The following is an 18,587-nucleotide window of genomic DNA, read 5'->3' on the forward strand; positions in this document are numbered from 1 at the left end:
AAAATATACAAATCAACTGAAATCGATTAAGCTCGGTTGGCCGAGTGGGTAGCACAGCCGCTCTGTGGCATTACGTTATTTTGCGCGACACGGTTCGAATCCCGGTTGTGGCGGACTTTTAATAAATGTTCTTTTATGTATTTCTTCATACGTGGCAGTGACGTAGTGCTCACTTATACAATCGTAATCGCTGCAATGGATATGGGATGCATTTTTGAACATTTTCAGAACAATATGTTTGCAAATGTGTGACGACTCAAGTGACGGAGGCAGACAACACCTGCCTGCCGGGGGGAAACAAACACGCACCCGTAGCCAAACCAGTAGGTTCAAAAACCAGTAGGCACGTAACACCGGGGGAAAACAAACACGCACCCGTAGCCAAACCAGTAGTTCAAAAACCAGTAGGCACGTAACACAGTCACTGAAAAATGGGTTCTCGTTTCAGACTTTACGAGCAAATACAGGATCCCTTTGAGATAAATTCTAAAGCCTCGCATTAAGACGTACATCCCTTTATGTAAGACTCTGCGCTACTTGCAGGTCGCTGTGTTGTGCCAGATCCTCAATAAAGTTTACCCATGGTCATGAAGACTCATTTAACGTTACGTGGACTTTGAATGTCGCTTAATACCCAACTGAGATCGGCTTGTGCCGCTGTGAAAAAGGATCCTTCCACCGACGCTACTGCGGTTATTCCTGCATGTCCTGTCGGGTTTATGCGTCTGCGCGCTCCGTTAAAGCCGCTGCCCCCCCCCCCCCCCCCCCCACTACGATACAGCGGCTCATCTGCCTCTTCAAGCGCGTTCCTGGTTTTCAAAACTCCGCCAATCACTCCTAACAGCTTGTCGAAGGATCTCAGCATCATTAAATGAATTCAAAACTAGAAGAAGAGGCGTATTGTGAGCGGCTGTACGCTCTCGTTTAACTTCCGCTTAGTTCATGTCCAACACAGTCTGTTAATGTACAAATGTCAGCTGTCTATTACGGAATCTTACAGACACAAACCACACTGATGACATGAAGAAGAGTTAAAGTCCCGTTATTATTGGACATGGATACAATCCGAAGCCGAAGGTGTTTTGGGTGCTCGCTCCTTTAGCTTGACGCACGCTCCTGATCTTGAATCTAGAATCGATTGCTCTACCTTAGTGTCCCGGATGTTTGTGTGCCAAGGTTGAATTTATTTGGGTTGAATATTGTAGCCTCCGCATATTGGTGTGCCAAGGTTGAATTTTTTGCGGTTGAATATTGTAGCCTCCATTTCGAATATTTCAACATTTTTTTTTTTTAGGTTGAATTTTTTTGCGGTGTTTTAATGTTGAAAAACATTCAGGTACATAATTTCAATGCATAAATATTCAGTGCTAGAAATTCAATCAACTTTTTATTTCAACCCCCGATGGCACAGATTTACTTCCATACACGTCTTAATAAACCCCACGTTTACCTAAACTCTACTAATTAACAACAACCGAAGTAAAAAAAAATAATTTGAAGCCGAAGAAATCCTTTAAATTTATGGCGAAAGACCCGTGAACCTGACGACAGAGAGGGAGAGAGAGAGCTGTTCACTTCTCAGTGTTCTGTGTGTGAGCCAAGCGGGACACAGCAACACAAACAGTATGTGTGTAGGGGAGGGGCGCTGTGACTACCAGCCAATCACAGAACGCAGACACAGACAGCTACCCAATGAGGACTTTTATTCAATCCGAGCACAGATATTGACTTGTATTACTCGTATAATACTCGTACTCGGCAAAAGTGCTTTATCCGTACCGGATACTCGTTTCAGCCGAGTATCCGGCTCATCTCTATAACTCATGCATCAACCCCCTGAACCAATTCTGCTAAACTACAAGCACAATTCTTGCTTTACACTCAAATTGCAGTTCTAAAACACACTTTTTTCAAAACACTACACACAATTCTCTGCATTCTCTGCACAATTTTCATGAAGAAAATTTTGTTTCACAAGGAGCACACTGTCATTCAAAATTCTAAAGTCCATTGCCCTACTATGTACACTGACTCGTCACATGGGAAAACACCTGTCACACAGTGTTACAATTAGGAATCAGAGCTTTTGCATAAAAGGGCAACAGGTGAGCTCTTCTGTTTTGGAGCAATGGATGCCAACATTAGAAACAGAGCCAGAGGAGTGAGAGTAAGAGAAGGAGGAGGAGGACAGGGGGAGGACGAGGACGAGGAAGGCCAAGGACCATAAACTCTGATGAGATCTGAGCCACTTTGGTTGACCAAAGCTATGGAGGAATTATTTTCTGCCTGGAGATGGAAAGTGTATGACCGAAATCCTGAAACGCATGTAACCCTTCTCTAAGCTATGTGGAGATATAGCATTTGATGCTTTTCATGGCTGGATTCGACATGCTGAGCGATATTTAACCCACTGCTTGGCCAGGGAAAACATTGCTTGTGATGTGGATGAGGTTCTGTGGAACAGACCGGAACAGAAGAGAGGATGCAGCATAGTTTTTTACTGTAACTGTATACAGTAAATTCTTCTGTTGTTTTGTATGTAGACCACTGGATGTGCAACTTTGTGTTGGTTGGGAGGTACACTGTGTGCATTGTTTTCGTGAGGAAAATAAAATGTATTTGTGTGTTCTGAGTACAAAAACAATATTCTAAAATATTTTACAACACATATGTATGTACTGTCTGTAGTAAGTGTAACACTGAACAAAAAAAGGTCAAAGTCATTATGATGAATGGAGAATTGTTTTCCATTCATCATAGTGTTTTACATTAAGCACATCAGTGTTCAACTGGTTCTTATAAAAGTATATTCAAATGATGGTTTGTGTGTGTCATTTGAAAACAAAATACAATTTTGAGAAGAAATTACATTGTTTTGAATCAATCGAGAAAAACTGTAATTACTGAGTTTTCAGCTGTTGTCTTGGCTATCCATACCTTTTTGCACCTCCCTTTCTTCATGTGTTCAATACTTTTTCCCTTTGTCATTTTACATTATTACTAGGGCTGTCAAAAATAGGTGCTGGTGATCGACGGGGCGGGGGGTGCTAGGGGTTTTCCTTGCAGCGCCAGTCTCATCTTTTTCCGTTCGTATTGCCGCTCCACTTCAAGGTGTAACTTTTATTATTGTCCGGTGGAAATCGGGAGAAATTCGGGAGAAAGGTCGGTCTGGGAGATTTTCGGGAAAAACTCATTTTGCTGACCGCTGAAGAGTGGGATAAACTGCAGAGGCTCGAGACCCTTCTAGAGCCATGCAGGTAAATCAGTCTGTAACTTATCAAATAACATTGCTTTGATTATTTTCTGGAATGAATTAAACCAAGTCAAATATCAATAACATGTATTTATGTAAAAAATAATAATGATGATAATAATAATGATAATTATAATTATGTATCTGTGTCCTGTTATTTATCTTTGGTATGCATTAGGATTAAGGTGTAATTGCAAATAGTGATTAATCCTGATTAATCCACTGAAAATTCTGATTAATTTGATTAACATTTTTAATCATTTGACAGCCCTAATTATTACACAATTTTATTTCTGAACTTTTGTTTTGGTTTCTTTGTATGTATGTATTACTTGGGTTGTTACCAACATCTGGTGAAAATTTCATCTCAATAGCTCTTTTGGAAATACATCTATATACGAGAAAAATGGTGACGTGTTCAATACTTATTTCACCCGCTGTATGTGTAGACATAACTCAATCTAAGACCATTCATGAAATAGGATTAAATTGAATTAGTCCAACTCATTTTAGTCAAATACTACCCTAGCATACTTATTTTATTAGTTTTATTTGATCCCCTATTAAGACACATGAAACATAATGTAGTTCAGGCCTTTTTATTGCAAATGCTCAGAGAAGTCAGAACTGACCATCTAATACAACAAATATATTGTACAGTGCATTGTGTATTTCAATTATTGACAATGTAAATGAACATCAACCTCAAATCTCCATCCAAACCGCATTCGGTGTACTTCCACATGCATAATCCTATATAGTACAGCTTAATTAGCACACATTGCACTAAGCAAATGACAGTGGAAAACATCAGATTGTGCCAGAATTGAGTTTATAGCCTATTACTTCATAAAGAGGTTGCATCAAGAGCCTTGGTGATGCTGAGCAAACTATAAAAAGAGATACATGTATTAGAAAAGTGAAATGCTGAAATATTCCAAATGTCACAGGGAAGTTAATGTTTTAAAAAACAGATGAAACATTTAGAATGGACTCTAATCACTTTTAAGACAATACGGAAGGACTATATACAATAGATCAATTAAAAAAGCATTTAAAATACATTTACTACATGATCTTAATAAATAGATTTAAACCCATTTCAGTGAGCAGTCGTATCAATGTTCTGTCAAGAAGTAATAACTTAAGAGTCCTTATGAATGTGACATTGATGCCTGTGTAACAGAGGAATTACTTGTGTATATAAGCTGATTATTACAATTCCTACAACATATGTCAGTAAAAAGAACGTAACTTCCACAACTGTCGGGACCGGGATGCGCTGACCAGCCTTTCTTATTGGGGAGAAAGGAGGGACCCAGTGGTTGGCTTTAACTAATCTCTGGTCTGTAATGTTAGCTAACTTTAACTAGTGTTAGCTAACGTTTACTAAAGCTACACACTTTGGCCTTGCTCCGAAGCCGTCTTAACTGAGAGGGAACGATGTCAGCAGGGATTGACTCCCCCCGTGGCTTTGAAGATGACTGACTCGTAAACTAACCACGCTCAGCTAACTAGCTTGAATGCTGCCAAATTGGACTTCGGTGAAATGGAGCACAATTTTCCCTGGTTTAATTTCACAGCTGATGTGCAAGCATTATTTAACAGAATTACATTATACACTACAACAAACGAACATAGTTAATGTTACTTACCAAATAACAGATTTTTACCAGAGCTAGAGAAAATTATGTTGCAGCCAGTTTCAGACAGAAAAAAAGGCAGAACGACACTAAAAGCGCAAAATGTGGCACATGCGCAAACGGTAATCCTCAATTCATTCATTTATTTGAGTTGGCACATACACATTTTAACCTAAATAAATCTCATAAATGAAACTATTAAACCATTTCATGTTGCTATTAATTATATACATGTTCACCCTCAAATAGATATATTCAAATAAAGCATGACTTGAATCATTTTTTTGCGTGTACTTACTTAACTATATACTGATTTGTTTCCTACCTGTGGTCGTGGGTAACCAGAGGCATGGCATGACACCCTGAGGCTCTCTCCCAGGCGCACAGCTAGCCTCCTGGGCTCCAGCTGCAATAGTGGAGGAATACACACCAAGCTATTGAGAGGTACCTCCACCAGGCTGAGGTGAGAGAGGCGCGGCGGCTGGGTGCACACCAGTCGACGTTCTGCAGAGCTGAGCAGCCTCTGGCCCTCTGCATCAATCCAGCTCCTCAGCCAGTGGAGAGCACAGTCACAGCGCCATGGGTTGTCTACAGTAGTGCAGAGAACCGGAGGTTAGGTTGGAACCCCTTGATGCTGAGGCCATCAAGGTCTTAGTTACTGGTGCTGTAACAAAAATCAGTCAATTGGTTTTGAACGGATTTCCAGAAAATTAGGAAACTGCATTATGAATTAAAGGTTTGTGAGTAAACATACTAAGTAAACATTATGCATTGACTGCATAAGGAATACTTTCAGCAATAATGAGAAATAAACTAATTCAATAAAAGTGTCATGGTTTTATTTTTTAACAGTTTTCAGACAATTGGTGTTCCTGCATCGTTTTTCATTTGTAGGAAAAGTTGAAAAACAAAGTTTTCATCAGGATGTCCCCCAAACATCCTGTACATCTCACCTATAACGCGCAGCACCTGTAGGCTGACTAGAGGACGCAAGGATGCAGGGCCCAGAGTGTGAAGATTGTTCCTACTCAGGTCTAGCAGAGCAAGAGAAGTCAAACCAACTAGAGCTTGGTCAGCTAATATCTCTATATTGTTGTGCTGCAAATGGAGCTCCTGCAGGCGCTGAAGGGACAAGTCAAATGGTCAATTTCATCAAGGAATGAAGTAAACTGCAGTGGTGAGCAGGACATGGTAATTGCATCTGGCATAGTTAGTTCCATGTTGGAATGTGTGAAATTTTATGGACATGCCTTACCTGTAAACCACGGAAGGTGTAGTCTAGTAGGCAGGTGATGTCATTTCCTGCCAGGTAAAGAATGCGGAGATGTCCCAGTCCTTGAAACATGTCAGCAGTCACCAGGTGGACCCGGTTCCCATTCATAGCCAGCTCCAGCAAATGTCCCTGGTTCTGGAAAGAGCCAGGCTCTACTGCTGAGATGGTGTTGTTCTGGAGAAAGAGCCAGGGTCACAAAAAGAATGTGCAGCTTGTGTTAGGAATTTAAGTAGAAGTGCACCCCTAGCGGTGAGAAGTATGTTACATGTATCAATGTTTAGTGTAGAATTATAGTTTGTGTGATGTTAGATAGTAGATATTACATTTGTATGTTAAATGAAGTGAATGCATTATAGCCAATAACAATTTATAGTCATATAAATCATATAAATACTGTACTGATAATCAAAAGCTTTTTCTTAGTGCTGAGCTAGAAAATTGTTGCCCTGTTCTGCTGAAGATTTCAAAGTCAGAGACCAAGCAGGATGTGCCAGCAAGGCCAGACAGTCTGGCAGGATGGGGGTGCCCTGACTGATGTCGTTGAGAACTAGAAAACAGACGTATAAACAGAAGCTTCTTCGGTTACATATATATGGAAACGGTTTCTGTCCTGACTGAGGAAGCAAGGTCAGCGGGTCAACCAGCAGATGTGTAAGATAAGGGGGGGTTCACACCACACGATCCAACATCCACACTCTGTTTATTGTTTACGTTAGGCTAGGTGTTCTGGACATTGAATGTGACCGGATCTTTAGATGCGGGGGGAGGAAGATCCTCCCCTACGCCAGCTTAAGTACTGTGATCTTATATGCTGTGTTGTAATTGAAGTGTACTGGGTATAAGATGAAGACAAACTATGTATACTATGTTATATTCACTCGTTGAGGCATAAAGCCAAAATGTTTCTACATAGAATGCATTGGAATGTGAGGGAGAGATGACACAGAGAGGGGTTTCAGATTCACATGTGGCAGTTCACACCTGGATCTGGAAAGGCTGGACCAGGAGGAGGTACATTGAAGAAGGAGCCAATGACATTCAAATACACCCAGAAGAAAGGGAAGGAGAACAATTAGAATTTTTCTGCAGGCGCTTTGATAAGTCACCTTTGACTTGGTCGGAGAATTCTCTATTTCGCGAAATATATCACTATTCACATTGTATTTCACTTTGTAATTCTTTGTTTAGTTATTAAATACTTTTAGATTTTTAAAACCTGAGCTAGTCGATTCTTTGATTCACCGTACCCTGCCTGGACGCGGGTCTTTCGCGATAAATTTAAAGGATTTCTTCGGCTTCAGATGAATTTTTTTTACTTCAGTTGTTGTTAACTAGTAGAGTTTAGGTAAACGTTGGGTTTATTAAGACGTGGTTCGTAAGAATGCGACTCGCTTTGCGTCTCTGCCTGTCGGAGATTTTTTTTTTTTAAATTGGCTCGAACCAGTTTTTAGTTTTTTTACTTCACGCACTGACCTGTCTCTTTTCCTCTCTCTGCCGGAGTTTTTTTTTACCGTCTACTGGCTCTCTTCACACACACACACACACACACACACACCACAATAATTAAGAAGGAATGCTGTTTTAACCACAGAAATGCGTCAGTACAGTACACTGTTTTCAAAGTTCATGTTTTATATTGGTCATATCACCTGTTTATCAAGCTCCCTGCGAAGGGTCAATTGCATGCTTAAAAAAGAGCATAACGGTTAAAGCCCAGCCCATTTCAAGACAACCCGACAACTTACGGGTAAAAGCGTCCTACTTCCGGGTTAAACCCCGCCCACTTCCGGGTTAGGCCCTGCCTAATCCGAGTACAGATACGGATACAGATAATTCATATGATTCAACAGATACTGATACAGATACAGATAATGCTGTACTCGCTCCTCCCTAGTTTTTACTGCTGATAATATTGTCACGGTTTGGGTCTGCTTGTCTTATTTTGTAGTTTTCTTGTGTCTCGTGTCTCTGGGTGAGCTTCACTTCCTGTCCTGTCCTGTGATTGATTCCACCTGTGTCCAATCACCTGCACCTCCCTTGTGTATTTAAGCCCTGTGTGCCTGTTGTCCGTTGTTGCGTCATTGTCCATGTTTCTCGTCGTTGGTGCACGTTCCTGGGATTTGTATGGTGAATAAAGATCACTTTTGGAAACCTGGAGAAGCCTGCGTCTGAGTCCTGCCTGCCTTCAACCTGCACCCACCCGATTGTGGCAAATATTAGAGATGAGCCGGATACTCGGCTGAAACGAGTATCCGTTACGGATAAAGCACTTTTGCCGAGTACGAGTATTATACGAGTAATACAAGTCAATATCTGTGCTCGGATTGAATAAAAGTCCTCATTGGGTAGCTGTCTGTGTCTGCGTTCTGTGATTGGCTGGTAGTCACAGCGCCCCTCCCCTACACACACAGTTTGTGTTGCTGTGTCCCGCTCGGCTCACACATACACATAACTCCTCTCTCCCTTCCTCAGTCACCAGGTTCGCGGGTTTTTCCCGATAAATTTAAACGATTTCTTCGCCTTTATTTTTTTTTACTTCGGTTTGTTGTTCTTAACTAGTAGAGTTCAGGTAAACGTGGGGCTTGTTGAGACGTGGTGCTTAAGAATGCGACTCGCGTTGCGTCTCTGCCTGTCGGAGTTTTTTTTTTTCAGTCGGCTCTAACCAGTTTTTTTTTTTTTTTTACATCAGGCACTGACCTCTCTCTCCCTCTGTCTCTGTCTCTCTCTCTCTCTGTCTCTCTCTCCCTCTCCCTCTCTCTCATCAGTTTTTTTTTACCGTCTGCTGGCTCTCTTCACGCACTCAGTGTCTGACGTTGACTAGTTGTGGTGAATAACTAAATATTGATATTACAAATTAAGCCACACACACACTTCCCCTCTCTCTCTCATGATCATCAGTGATAAGAATTAAGAAGGAATGCTGTTTTAACCGCAGAAAGGCTAAACCCAACAATTTACGGGGTAAATCCTTCCTACTTCCGGGTTAGGCCCAGTCCGAGTACGGATACGGATAATTCATATGGTTCAACAGATACAGATACAGATAATGCTGTACTCGCTCATCTCTAGCAAATATCCTTTCTATATTTAAAGCAGTGCTTTAACTGTTTAGGAGCTGGTTTTTATTTTGTTATTTTTCTGCTGTCACAAACCTGTAACTTCATAACATCTCAGTTTTCAATACATGTCAAGTTATCTTGGTGTCAAGTACATTCAGCTCAGCCAAAACTTGAAAACGGCTTGTTTAACCCAAACAGTATAAAAGGACAACTCTGTTCTGTTTTGGTGTTTTTAATTTTCCTTTTGAGATGGATTTGATGGTTTTTGCAACAGTTGAGTATTTGTATTAAATTAGCAGATTGATGGCACATGAAGTACAGGGGGTGGAAAAAGTTGGCGCCATTGTGGGCGGCTGGCCGTCCGTTACTGTCACTGCTGTGTGTGTTTTTGTTGTTTGTTCTGCTTTTTGCCCGGGATGTCGACTCTCTACTGGAGTATGATTGCCAAACATTGCTAGATCTGCGATTTTCTGCCAAAAATATAGTAAATCTGGACGATAGTGGACGTGAAACTTTGCCCCTGCTCCTGGCGAGACTGCTGGCTCTCGTTTGCCGCTCCCTGGCTCCACCTTCTCGGCGTGAGCGCCGACGGAAGGAATTAGGAATCAGGAAACGTTTATTGCCATAATATGTTGTACATTAGGGTGCATCAAATTTGAATGGGAAAATTTAATCTCAAAATGTCAATTTGGCTGGCATTGCATTTTGTTCCAATTAACATAAAAATGACTTTTGCAAAGTTTGGAGGAATTCTATTGAGATTTAGGGGTGCCACCTAACACATGAACTTTGGCGAAATTACGAAAATGTGCAATTTTTAGTCTAATTGCAAAAAGTTTGACCTGGAAATGCTGAATACTGTGAACTTTTATACAGTAAAAGTGTTCTATAGGGTTAATAAATTGAAATTTGTTTGCTTGCCCTTTGGGCAACTTGGGAATTTCTCAGAATTCAACTTTCAAGATTCTCAATTCATTTGTCCTATTGAAAACATGAATGAGGTCAATGGGACATGTTCACGTGGCCTTACCCTGAATTTAGTGCAGCAGTGATGGATGTCAGACATACATATAAAGTTTAATGGACCTTATTGTTAAATACAAGGGTACTTACATACTGAAAAAAAGAACAAACCCTCTCTTAGTGGCTAACTCACTGGCAACTAACAGGGCCTTAAACTTAATTGCTCAGTCTGTGCCAGAGTCTGTTCCGCTGAGAAACACCACCAGGGAGAAAGAGCGAGGAAATGGAACCTGAACTCTGAACCTAGCCAGTGCGTTTCCCCCAGATATGTCTACCCACCCGCCACCCAAGAGTAACCATCCTATTCAGGGATTAGCTTGAGTTTGCAGCGGCACAGGTTTGGCTGTTGGTTGCGGTCATGTTCAACTGCCTGCAGCACATTCTGCAGGTGCTGCTCCTTCCTTGCCATCGCGACAAAGTCGGATGTGAGCTTGACGCTCGGCACAGTCATTGACCACGTTCATTGCACGTACATTGACTTCAATTTTTTTGAACGCAGCATTGGTCGCCCGGTGACCGTGATGACTCCACCTTCAGGTCTGCAAAAACCAGTGTGGTGCCGGCACCCAGACCGAAGCAGTGGTCTGCCCAGTGAGAGCTGTATGGCAATGCAGGCTGCGGTGAGATGGCCAGTGTTTGACGCAGTGGTGTCAAATGCCATGTTGACAACCTGGTCAGCACACCACCAGTCCTGCAGCAACTTGCATGTCAACCGGGCAATGATCCCTCCACATGTCTCATTGGTCTGTTTCTTATAAGCCTCCCGGCCTCCCGGCTTATAAGAAACAGACCAATGAGACATGTGGAGGGATCATTACCAAGCAGTTTCAGCCGCTCTGCATCTCCAACAACCACTGTAAGACGCTCCAACTGCCGCACATTGCTGAGCATCGGTGTTAACTTGCTGTCCCAGTGTAGGGTGCACAATGGAGGTTGTGTCCACTGCTTGTGCTGTTCCTCACTGATGGTCTCCAGCACTTGGCGTCTTGCTCGGTCAGCTGTTGCGTAAGATGCAGAGAGATGTGTACATTCACCACCCGACTCTGCAACAAGACCAGCGTGAAGGCAGCCTGTTGCCTTGGTGACATCTTCAACCTTATAGCCAGTGACACGACACTTGGTCAGCTAAGGATGTCATATGGAATGAAGACGTTTGTTCCAGTGTTCTTATGGTTCACCCAAAGATGGTGGATAGACTGTTAGTATCCTCCTCTGACTCCTACTCACTCTCAGACTCCAAGCTGGACATTGCCGTCATCTCCTCCAGCTCCTTTTCACAATGGTACTGCCTGGCTGCTGCGGCAGCTTGATGCTCCTCTCACCGCTTCACCTTCAGTTGCAGCTTTTTGTCCAATACACCAAATGTGGCCACTCTGTCAGTCTTCATGCTGGCCAAGAAAACTCGGTCTTCTGGGTTCAATCAGCTTTTCAACATTTGGAGGCCACAGCGGAAATGTGGCATCAAGTCTGCACTCCATTTTCTTCAATTGTTTCGCTGTAGTCTCACTGGAGCGCTTGGCCTGGGAGATTTTCCGCAGCTTGTTGTTAGCATTGACTAAGTCTACAATCTTGTGGCATGCACGCTTGTCGCTCACCATTGGGACGTTGGCTTTCTTGTAAAATGGCCGCACCTGCTCCATATAAGATAGTAATATGTAATAATACATACCCAACACAGAAAGATCACCTCAAAAGGAAAGATCACCTCAGTTTTCTTGAGCTGTAGTATTCTTTACCTCAGATCTCCATGGCGACCATTGAGCACTGTTAACCACTTTATCCAACAAAAACAGATGAGCGGTGGTACCCCTAAATCATCATGTACTGGAAAAATATTTTGCATGTGTTGTTTCTACATATATTCGAACACTTTTAGCACCCAGCCATATCAAAATTCAAGAATTGTGTTTTTTGATGCACCCTATTGTACATACATGGAAATTGTCTTGGCGGAAGGTGCATGAAGACTGTACAATAAAGACGACATAGCGCAAATAAGATAAAAATAAAATAAAAGTATAATAAAATATAAAATATAAGCTATGGGTTAGTACGCTAAAAACTAAAGCTATGGGTTAGTAAGTTAGAGGAGATAAGATAAAATTAGGAATAAAAATAAGGATAAAGTTATAAAGTGCACCAGCTAAACAAAGTGACTGGTGACAAGTGAAAGTGTCACAGTGATGAATGAGCATGGGAGTCAGAGTCAGTCAGGGGGGGCCCGGGCTCTGTTGATGAGCCCGACTGCCGAAGGGAAGAAACTGTTCGTGTGGCGGGAGGTCTTAGTCCTGATGGACCTCAGCCTCCTGCCGGATGGAAGGGGCACAAACAGATCATGTCCAGGGTGGGAGGGGTCGGCTACAATATTTCTGGCCCGCTTCAGAGTCCTGGCAGCGAACAAATCCTGAAGAGACGGAAGATTGCAGCCAATCACCCTCTCCGCAGAGTGGATGACACGCTGCAGCCTGCCCTTGTCCTTGGCTGTGGCTGCAGCGTACCACACGGTGATGGAGGAGCAGAGGATGGACTCGATGATGGCCGTGTAGAAGTGCACCATCATCGTCTTTGGCAGGTTGATTTTCTTCAGCTGCCTCAGGAAGAACATCCTCTGCTAAGCCTTTTTGGTGATGGAGCTGATGTTCAGCTCCCACTTGAGGTCCTGGGTGATGATGGAGCCCAGGAAACAAAAGGAGTCCACAGTGGTGACGGGGGAGTCACACAAGGTGAGGGGGGAAGGTGGGGCTGCGTTCTTCCTGAAGTCCACGACCATCTCCACTGTCTTCAGGGCGTTAAGCTCCAGGTTGTTCTCGCTGCACCACGTCACCAGGTGTAACGGGATGATGGTGTTGAAGGCAGAGCTGAAGTCCACAAACAGGATCCTGGCGTAGGTTCCTGGGGAGTCCAGATGCTGGAGGATGAAGTGGAGGGCCATGTTGACAACATCGTCTACAGACCTGTTGGCTCTGTAGGCGAAGGTGGGACAGGACTAGCCGTTCAAAGGACTTCATGACTACAGAGGTCAGTGCGCCGGGCCTGTAGTCATTCAGTCCTGGGCTTCTTGGGAACAGGGATGATGGTGGAGGCCTTGAAGCAGGCTGGGACGTGGCATGTCACCAAGGAGGTGTTGAAGATTGCGGTGAACACAGGAGACAGCTGGTCAGCACAATGCTTCAGGGTGTGGGGTGAGACTGAGTCCGGACCGGCTGCTTTCCGGGGGTTATTGTCTTTAGAAGAGCCGATTGACGTCACTCTCCAAGACAGAGAGGGGCAGTGGGGGAGGGGAGAGTAGTCCAGAGGTGTGAGCACCTAATGGGTCGGGGGAGGTGGTGGAGTTGTGGGGGATGGAGTCAGGACATTGTCTTTCAAATCTGCAGTAGAACTCGTTCAGCTCATTTGCCAGGCGGAGGTCATTCATGGAGTGAGGGGTTTTCGGCTTGTAGTTCATGAGGTGTTTAAAGCCTCTCCAAACCGAAGCAGAGTCGTTAGCTGAGAACTGATGTTGGAGTCTCTCAGAGTACAGTCGTTTAGCGTCTCTCACCGCCTTGCTAAACCTGTATTTAGACTCTGTGTACAGGTCTTTGTCCCCACTCCTAAATGCCTGATCCTTCTGCAGACGTAGTTTCCTGAGTTCCGCTGTGAACCAGGGTTTGTCGTTGTTATAACTCACCCTGGTGCATGATGGTACACAGATGTCCTCACAGAAGCCGATGTAGGAAGTTACAGCCTCTGTGAACTCATCCAGATTGTCAGAAGCAGTCCTGAAAACATCCCAGTCTGTTCAGTCAAAACACGCCCGAAGATCCTCTAGCGCCCCGCTGGTCCACTTCTTGGATTCCCTCACCACAGGTTTACAGAGCTTAAGTTTCTGCCTGTATGCAGGAATCAGGTGGACCATGACGTGGTCGGAGTGTCCCAGCGCAGCACGAGGGACGGCGTGATAGGCCCTGCTTGCTGTAGTGTAGCAGTGGTCCAGCGTGTTCTCCTCTCTGGTCGCGCATTTAATAAATTGTTTGAACTTCGGGAGTTCATGGCTGAGGTTTCCTTTGTTAAAGTCACCGAGGACAATAACCAAAGAGTCCGGGTTGGTCCGCTCCACACGCCGTATCTGGTCGGCGAGTGTCCGCTGTGCCTCGTGCACGTTGCCCGCCGGCGGCATGTAAACACCGACCAGGATGAATGAAGCGAACTCACGGGGGGAGTAAAAGGGTTTTCAGTTGATGATAAAAGATTCCAGAGCAGGAGAACAGTGTTGTTGGATCACTGATACGTCTATGCACCAGTTGTTGTTGAAGTAAAAACAGATACCTCCACCCTTCGTCTTGCCGGAGAGCTCCGTGTCGCGGTCCGCTCTGAGCAGCTGGAGGCCGGCCAGCTGGAGCGCGGAGTCCGGTATCGATCCGCAGAGCCACGTCTCCCTGAAGCACAAAACGGAGGATGAAGAAAAGTCTCTGTCCCTTCTCACCAGCAGCAAGCGCCGCAGGGGCAAATGCAGTGGCTGCCTGGTGAGGCTGAAGGCCCGTCTTGCATGTTGTTCTACACCTATTTGGACTTAGTTTGGGGTCGTACCTAGCCTTGTTATTCCTCGACGCTCGCTGGACCCTGTCGACGCCTGGCTGACACCTGTCATCGGCCCGGAAGAGGTGTTCCAGCCCTGCGGCCCCTGCTCTTCTCGTCCCCGTTGGCGCGGAGTGAATCACAGCAACCTGCTATCTCTGTGTTGGGTTCCACGAACATGCAGCGCTACGGACCCGCCGGTTCCTACCAGGTTTGGCCTGGTGAATGCTAGATCTCTAGCAAATAAGACTTTTGTATTAAAGGATCTTTTCACATCCCGAGGATTGGATTTCCTCTGTATAACTGAGACAGGGCTGAATGATGGTGAGTCCAGTGCTTTTACCGAATTTTTACACCCAGACTGCTGCTACCTTAACGCTCCGCGAAAATCTGGCCGAGGAGGAGGAATAGCGACGGAATATAAGAGTCATTATAAATGTAAGCAGATATTATCTTCATCCGCTTTCAGGATCTTTGAGCTGAGTTTATTGGAGATTGGTCGCTCTCACACAGTGTTGTGCGCTGTGGTCTATCGGCCCCCCAAGTACAATAAGGACTTTTAAAATAATTTTTCTGATTTTCTGGCTGAAATTATGCCTAAATATGATCATGTTCTTATTGTTGGGGATTTTAATGTTCATGTGTGTTGTCCTGATAAACCAATGGCAAAGGATTTTCTAAACCTTATTTATTCTTTTAATCTATGGCAATCTGTGTCTGGACCCACACACGAAAATGGACACACACTTGATCTTGTCTTATCATATGGTTTGCCTGTTCTTAATTTAGAGATATGTGACGCAGTGTTCTCCACGTCCAGTGTATTTCCAAATTGCCTTTCCTTTCAAAAATCCCGGAGAAGATTGTACATTCAATTACTGGCCTTTTTGGAAGAGCATAATATACAAGAGGTTTTCCCGTCCGGTTTTAAAACCTTACAGAGCACAGAAACCACTCTTTTAAGAGTTTATAATGATATCTTTTTAGCTACTGACTCTGGTCACTGTGTTATCCTTGTGCTTTTAGATCTAACTGCTGCATTCAACACAGTGGATCATGAAATATTGATTTCACGTTTAAGGCATATGGCATAGCACTGGAGTGGTTTAGGTCATACTTAACTTTTTGTGTTAGCTTAGGTGACTCTGTATCCTCGTCTGCTCCTCTTTTGTGTGGGGTCCCACAGGGCTCAGTCCTCGGCCCTCTACTCTTCTCTCTATATCTGCTTCCACTCGGTTCCATACTTAGTAGTATGGCATTTCATTCCGCTGTTATGCTGATGACAGTCAGATTTATGTACCTCTTAAAACAAAAAAGAATAACCCTGTTGGACAACTACTCAATTGTCTCGACGACATAAAGGCCTGGATGGCTCGGAACTTTTTTAATTTTTATGATAAAAAACAGAAGTGATGATTTTTGGAGGCACCACTAGGACCCCACCTGTAGATCTGGGCCCCTTGGCACCGTATATTAAAACTAGCATCACAATGAGGAGTTAAAGTGGACCCTGAGCTTAAATATAACTGTCAGATCAAAGCTGTTGTCAAATCAAGCTTCTTTCATTTGCGGCAGCTGGCCAAAATAAAGCCAATTCTGTCCAGACAAAATTTTGAAACTGTAGTCCACGCTTTTGTACCTACACGCAGTGTTGTGCCTGAAAGCGTTCATTGAACGATAGTTCATGAACTCGTTCATATTTTGGGCGAACGTGAACTGAACGTACTGTATTAATGCCCGATGAACGTTACTGTGGACTCGTTCATTCTGGTGTCTGTGAACGGAACGTTCTTTCAGGTTAACATCGTTCAATGGGGTGCCAGATTTCTAAAGAAAACACATCGTAAACGCGCCTTAATAAGTAGCGGAAAAAACACCCAATCTGGCAACACCAGCCACCAGTGTTGCACCGCCGCTTGCGTCATCAAAAAAAGATGCATGGAAGCGACAGCTGCATGTAGCAAAGACGCGACGTTTAATAATTTAAATGAGTTTTATGAAGTTACTGACAAGGTCGGTGAGAATGGGAGGAATCTGACCTTTCTTTGCAAACATTTGCACCTTAATGATAACTGTCGTGGTTTTATTCCTTTTTTAAATAAGACCATTCAAGCAGCATGTGTTTGAGAATGTACTGTAGGAGTGAACGCTGCAGCTGCTGCTAGTGTGGAGTGAATGGACAGCAACATTAAAGCAACAATGGGGAAATGCTGTCCCCTCAATGCTAATGTGAACCCTGGTTGGATAAGGATTCAAAATTGGATATGAGGGCTTCCGGTGACGTCATGATGGGAAGAGCAGGTTAGAGACGAGGCTCCGTCAGGAAAAAGTTAGAAAACAGTGACAACTGCAGATATATAAAGCCTTCAGGGTGGAAAATAACTCATGAACAAGATGACTACCACATCCAAAACGAGAGGACAAGGAAAGTCAGGATATTTGAAAGAAACTGACAATAAACAACCGAGCACAAACAGCGCTAGCTTAGATGCTACTAGCGGTAGCCGCGAAGAGCAGGTAACACGTGAGGGCGAAATGTCCTTAATACAAGAAATGAGAAGATTCCGCGACGAAAACAGCCAGGGACATAAACAAACAACAAAGACCCTTGAACGTTTGGAAAAAACTATGACAGATATTAAGGAGCAACTCTGTGACCACCAGCAGAGGATCGGTGAGCTGGAGGGGAGGGTGAGCGCTGTGGAAGATGCGGGGGCAGGGCAGCACCGTGTGATAAGGTACCTGTTACAACGCGAAAAACAGCTCTCAGCTGTTTGTGACGATATGCAGAACAGGCTGAGAAGAAATAACCTTCGAATATTTCAAATACCAGAGGAGAGTGAACATGGAGACGTGGTCGCGTTTGTGAAAGCCTTGCTTCCCAAAGTACTGACGTTACCACCTAACCTGAACATTCAAATTGAAAGAGCGCACCGCTCACTTCAGTCCAAACCGACAGATCCAGCGGCCCCCCCCAGATCAATCATTGTGAGATTCCTCGACGCGGGGGTGAAAGATATTGTTCTGCAGCAAGCATGGAGCCAAGGAAATGCGGTGTTTCAAGACAGAAGGATTTTCTTCGATCAAGACTATTCTCCTGAGCTGCAAAAGAAACGAGCGAAGATTCACGCAGTCGTCAAGCAGCTAAAGCAGAGGGGCATTCAGGCAAAGTGCCTGTATCCAGCTCGACTGAAGGTCAAAATGGACTCTGGAGAGAAGACTTTCTCCTCGCTGACAGACGCCGCGGATACTTTGAGAGAGATGGGTATAGAGGTGCAGTGCGGAGAGAGAGAGCGCATCGAGGAGAAACTAACTGGAGGATGGAACATCAGCGCGAAGAGGAGGAGAACCAACATGCTGGCGTTAGCTGACCTGAGGGCTATGGTTCAGGAAGAAGATAAAGATGAGTAGTCTGTGGTATATAACACTTACAACCAGTTTCAGGTACACAAGGTTAAGTGTGTATGAACAATATATAGACTGAAAGCAATAATAGCACAATACAAAATAAAAACGCAAAGTTGTCACAAAGGTTTAAAAATAAGAAAGAGATCTGACGGACTCTTGAGGTATACATGAGTGGTCCACACTCACTAAGACCTTTCTTACATGTTAGTGTAATTTGGGTCACTATTGCACACTGGGTGCATTTCTCCACAGAGGGATTAGGTCACCACTCTCTGTCCCATTATCACCGGGGGTCAGGCATGGTTGTAGTTTATTCGCTATGTCTGACTGGAAAATTGGAAGTTCTGTTCTGTGTTCATGCTGTTAGTGTTGTG

The 18,587-nt window shown here is 44.0% G+C and overlaps 1 protein-coding gene across 4 annotated transcripts in view; it reads right to left on the reverse strand.

Moving 5' to 3' along the window:
* Nucleotides 1-18,587, reverse strand: part of LOC119217088 (leucine-rich repeat-containing protein 24-like) — a 60,070-nt gene that overhangs the window by 12,042 nt on the left and 29,441 nt on the right. For 3 of the 4 annotated variants that reach the window (XM_062563228.1, XM_062563227.1, XM_062563229.1), the window contains 3 exons: nt 6,152-6,343; nt 5,850-6,018; nt 5,222-5,484 (listed from right to left, as the gene is read on the reverse strand). In XM_062563228.1, the coding sequence (XP_062419212.1) occupies nt 5,222-5,484; nt 5,850-6,018; nt 6,152-6,343 (624 nt within the window). The remainder of the gene's footprint in view (nt 1-5,221; nt 5,485-5,849; nt 6,019-6,151; nt 6,344-18,587) is intronic. The other variant, XM_037470454.2, reaches the window with a different exon arrangement.

This window comes from Pungitius pungitius, chromosome 7 (genome assembly GCF_949316345.1).
Source record: "Pungitius pungitius chromosome 7, fPunPun2.1, whole genome shotgun sequence".
Taxonomy (NCBI): domain Eukaryota; kingdom Metazoa; phylum Chordata; class Actinopteri; order Perciformes; family Gasterosteidae; genus Pungitius; species Pungitius pungitius.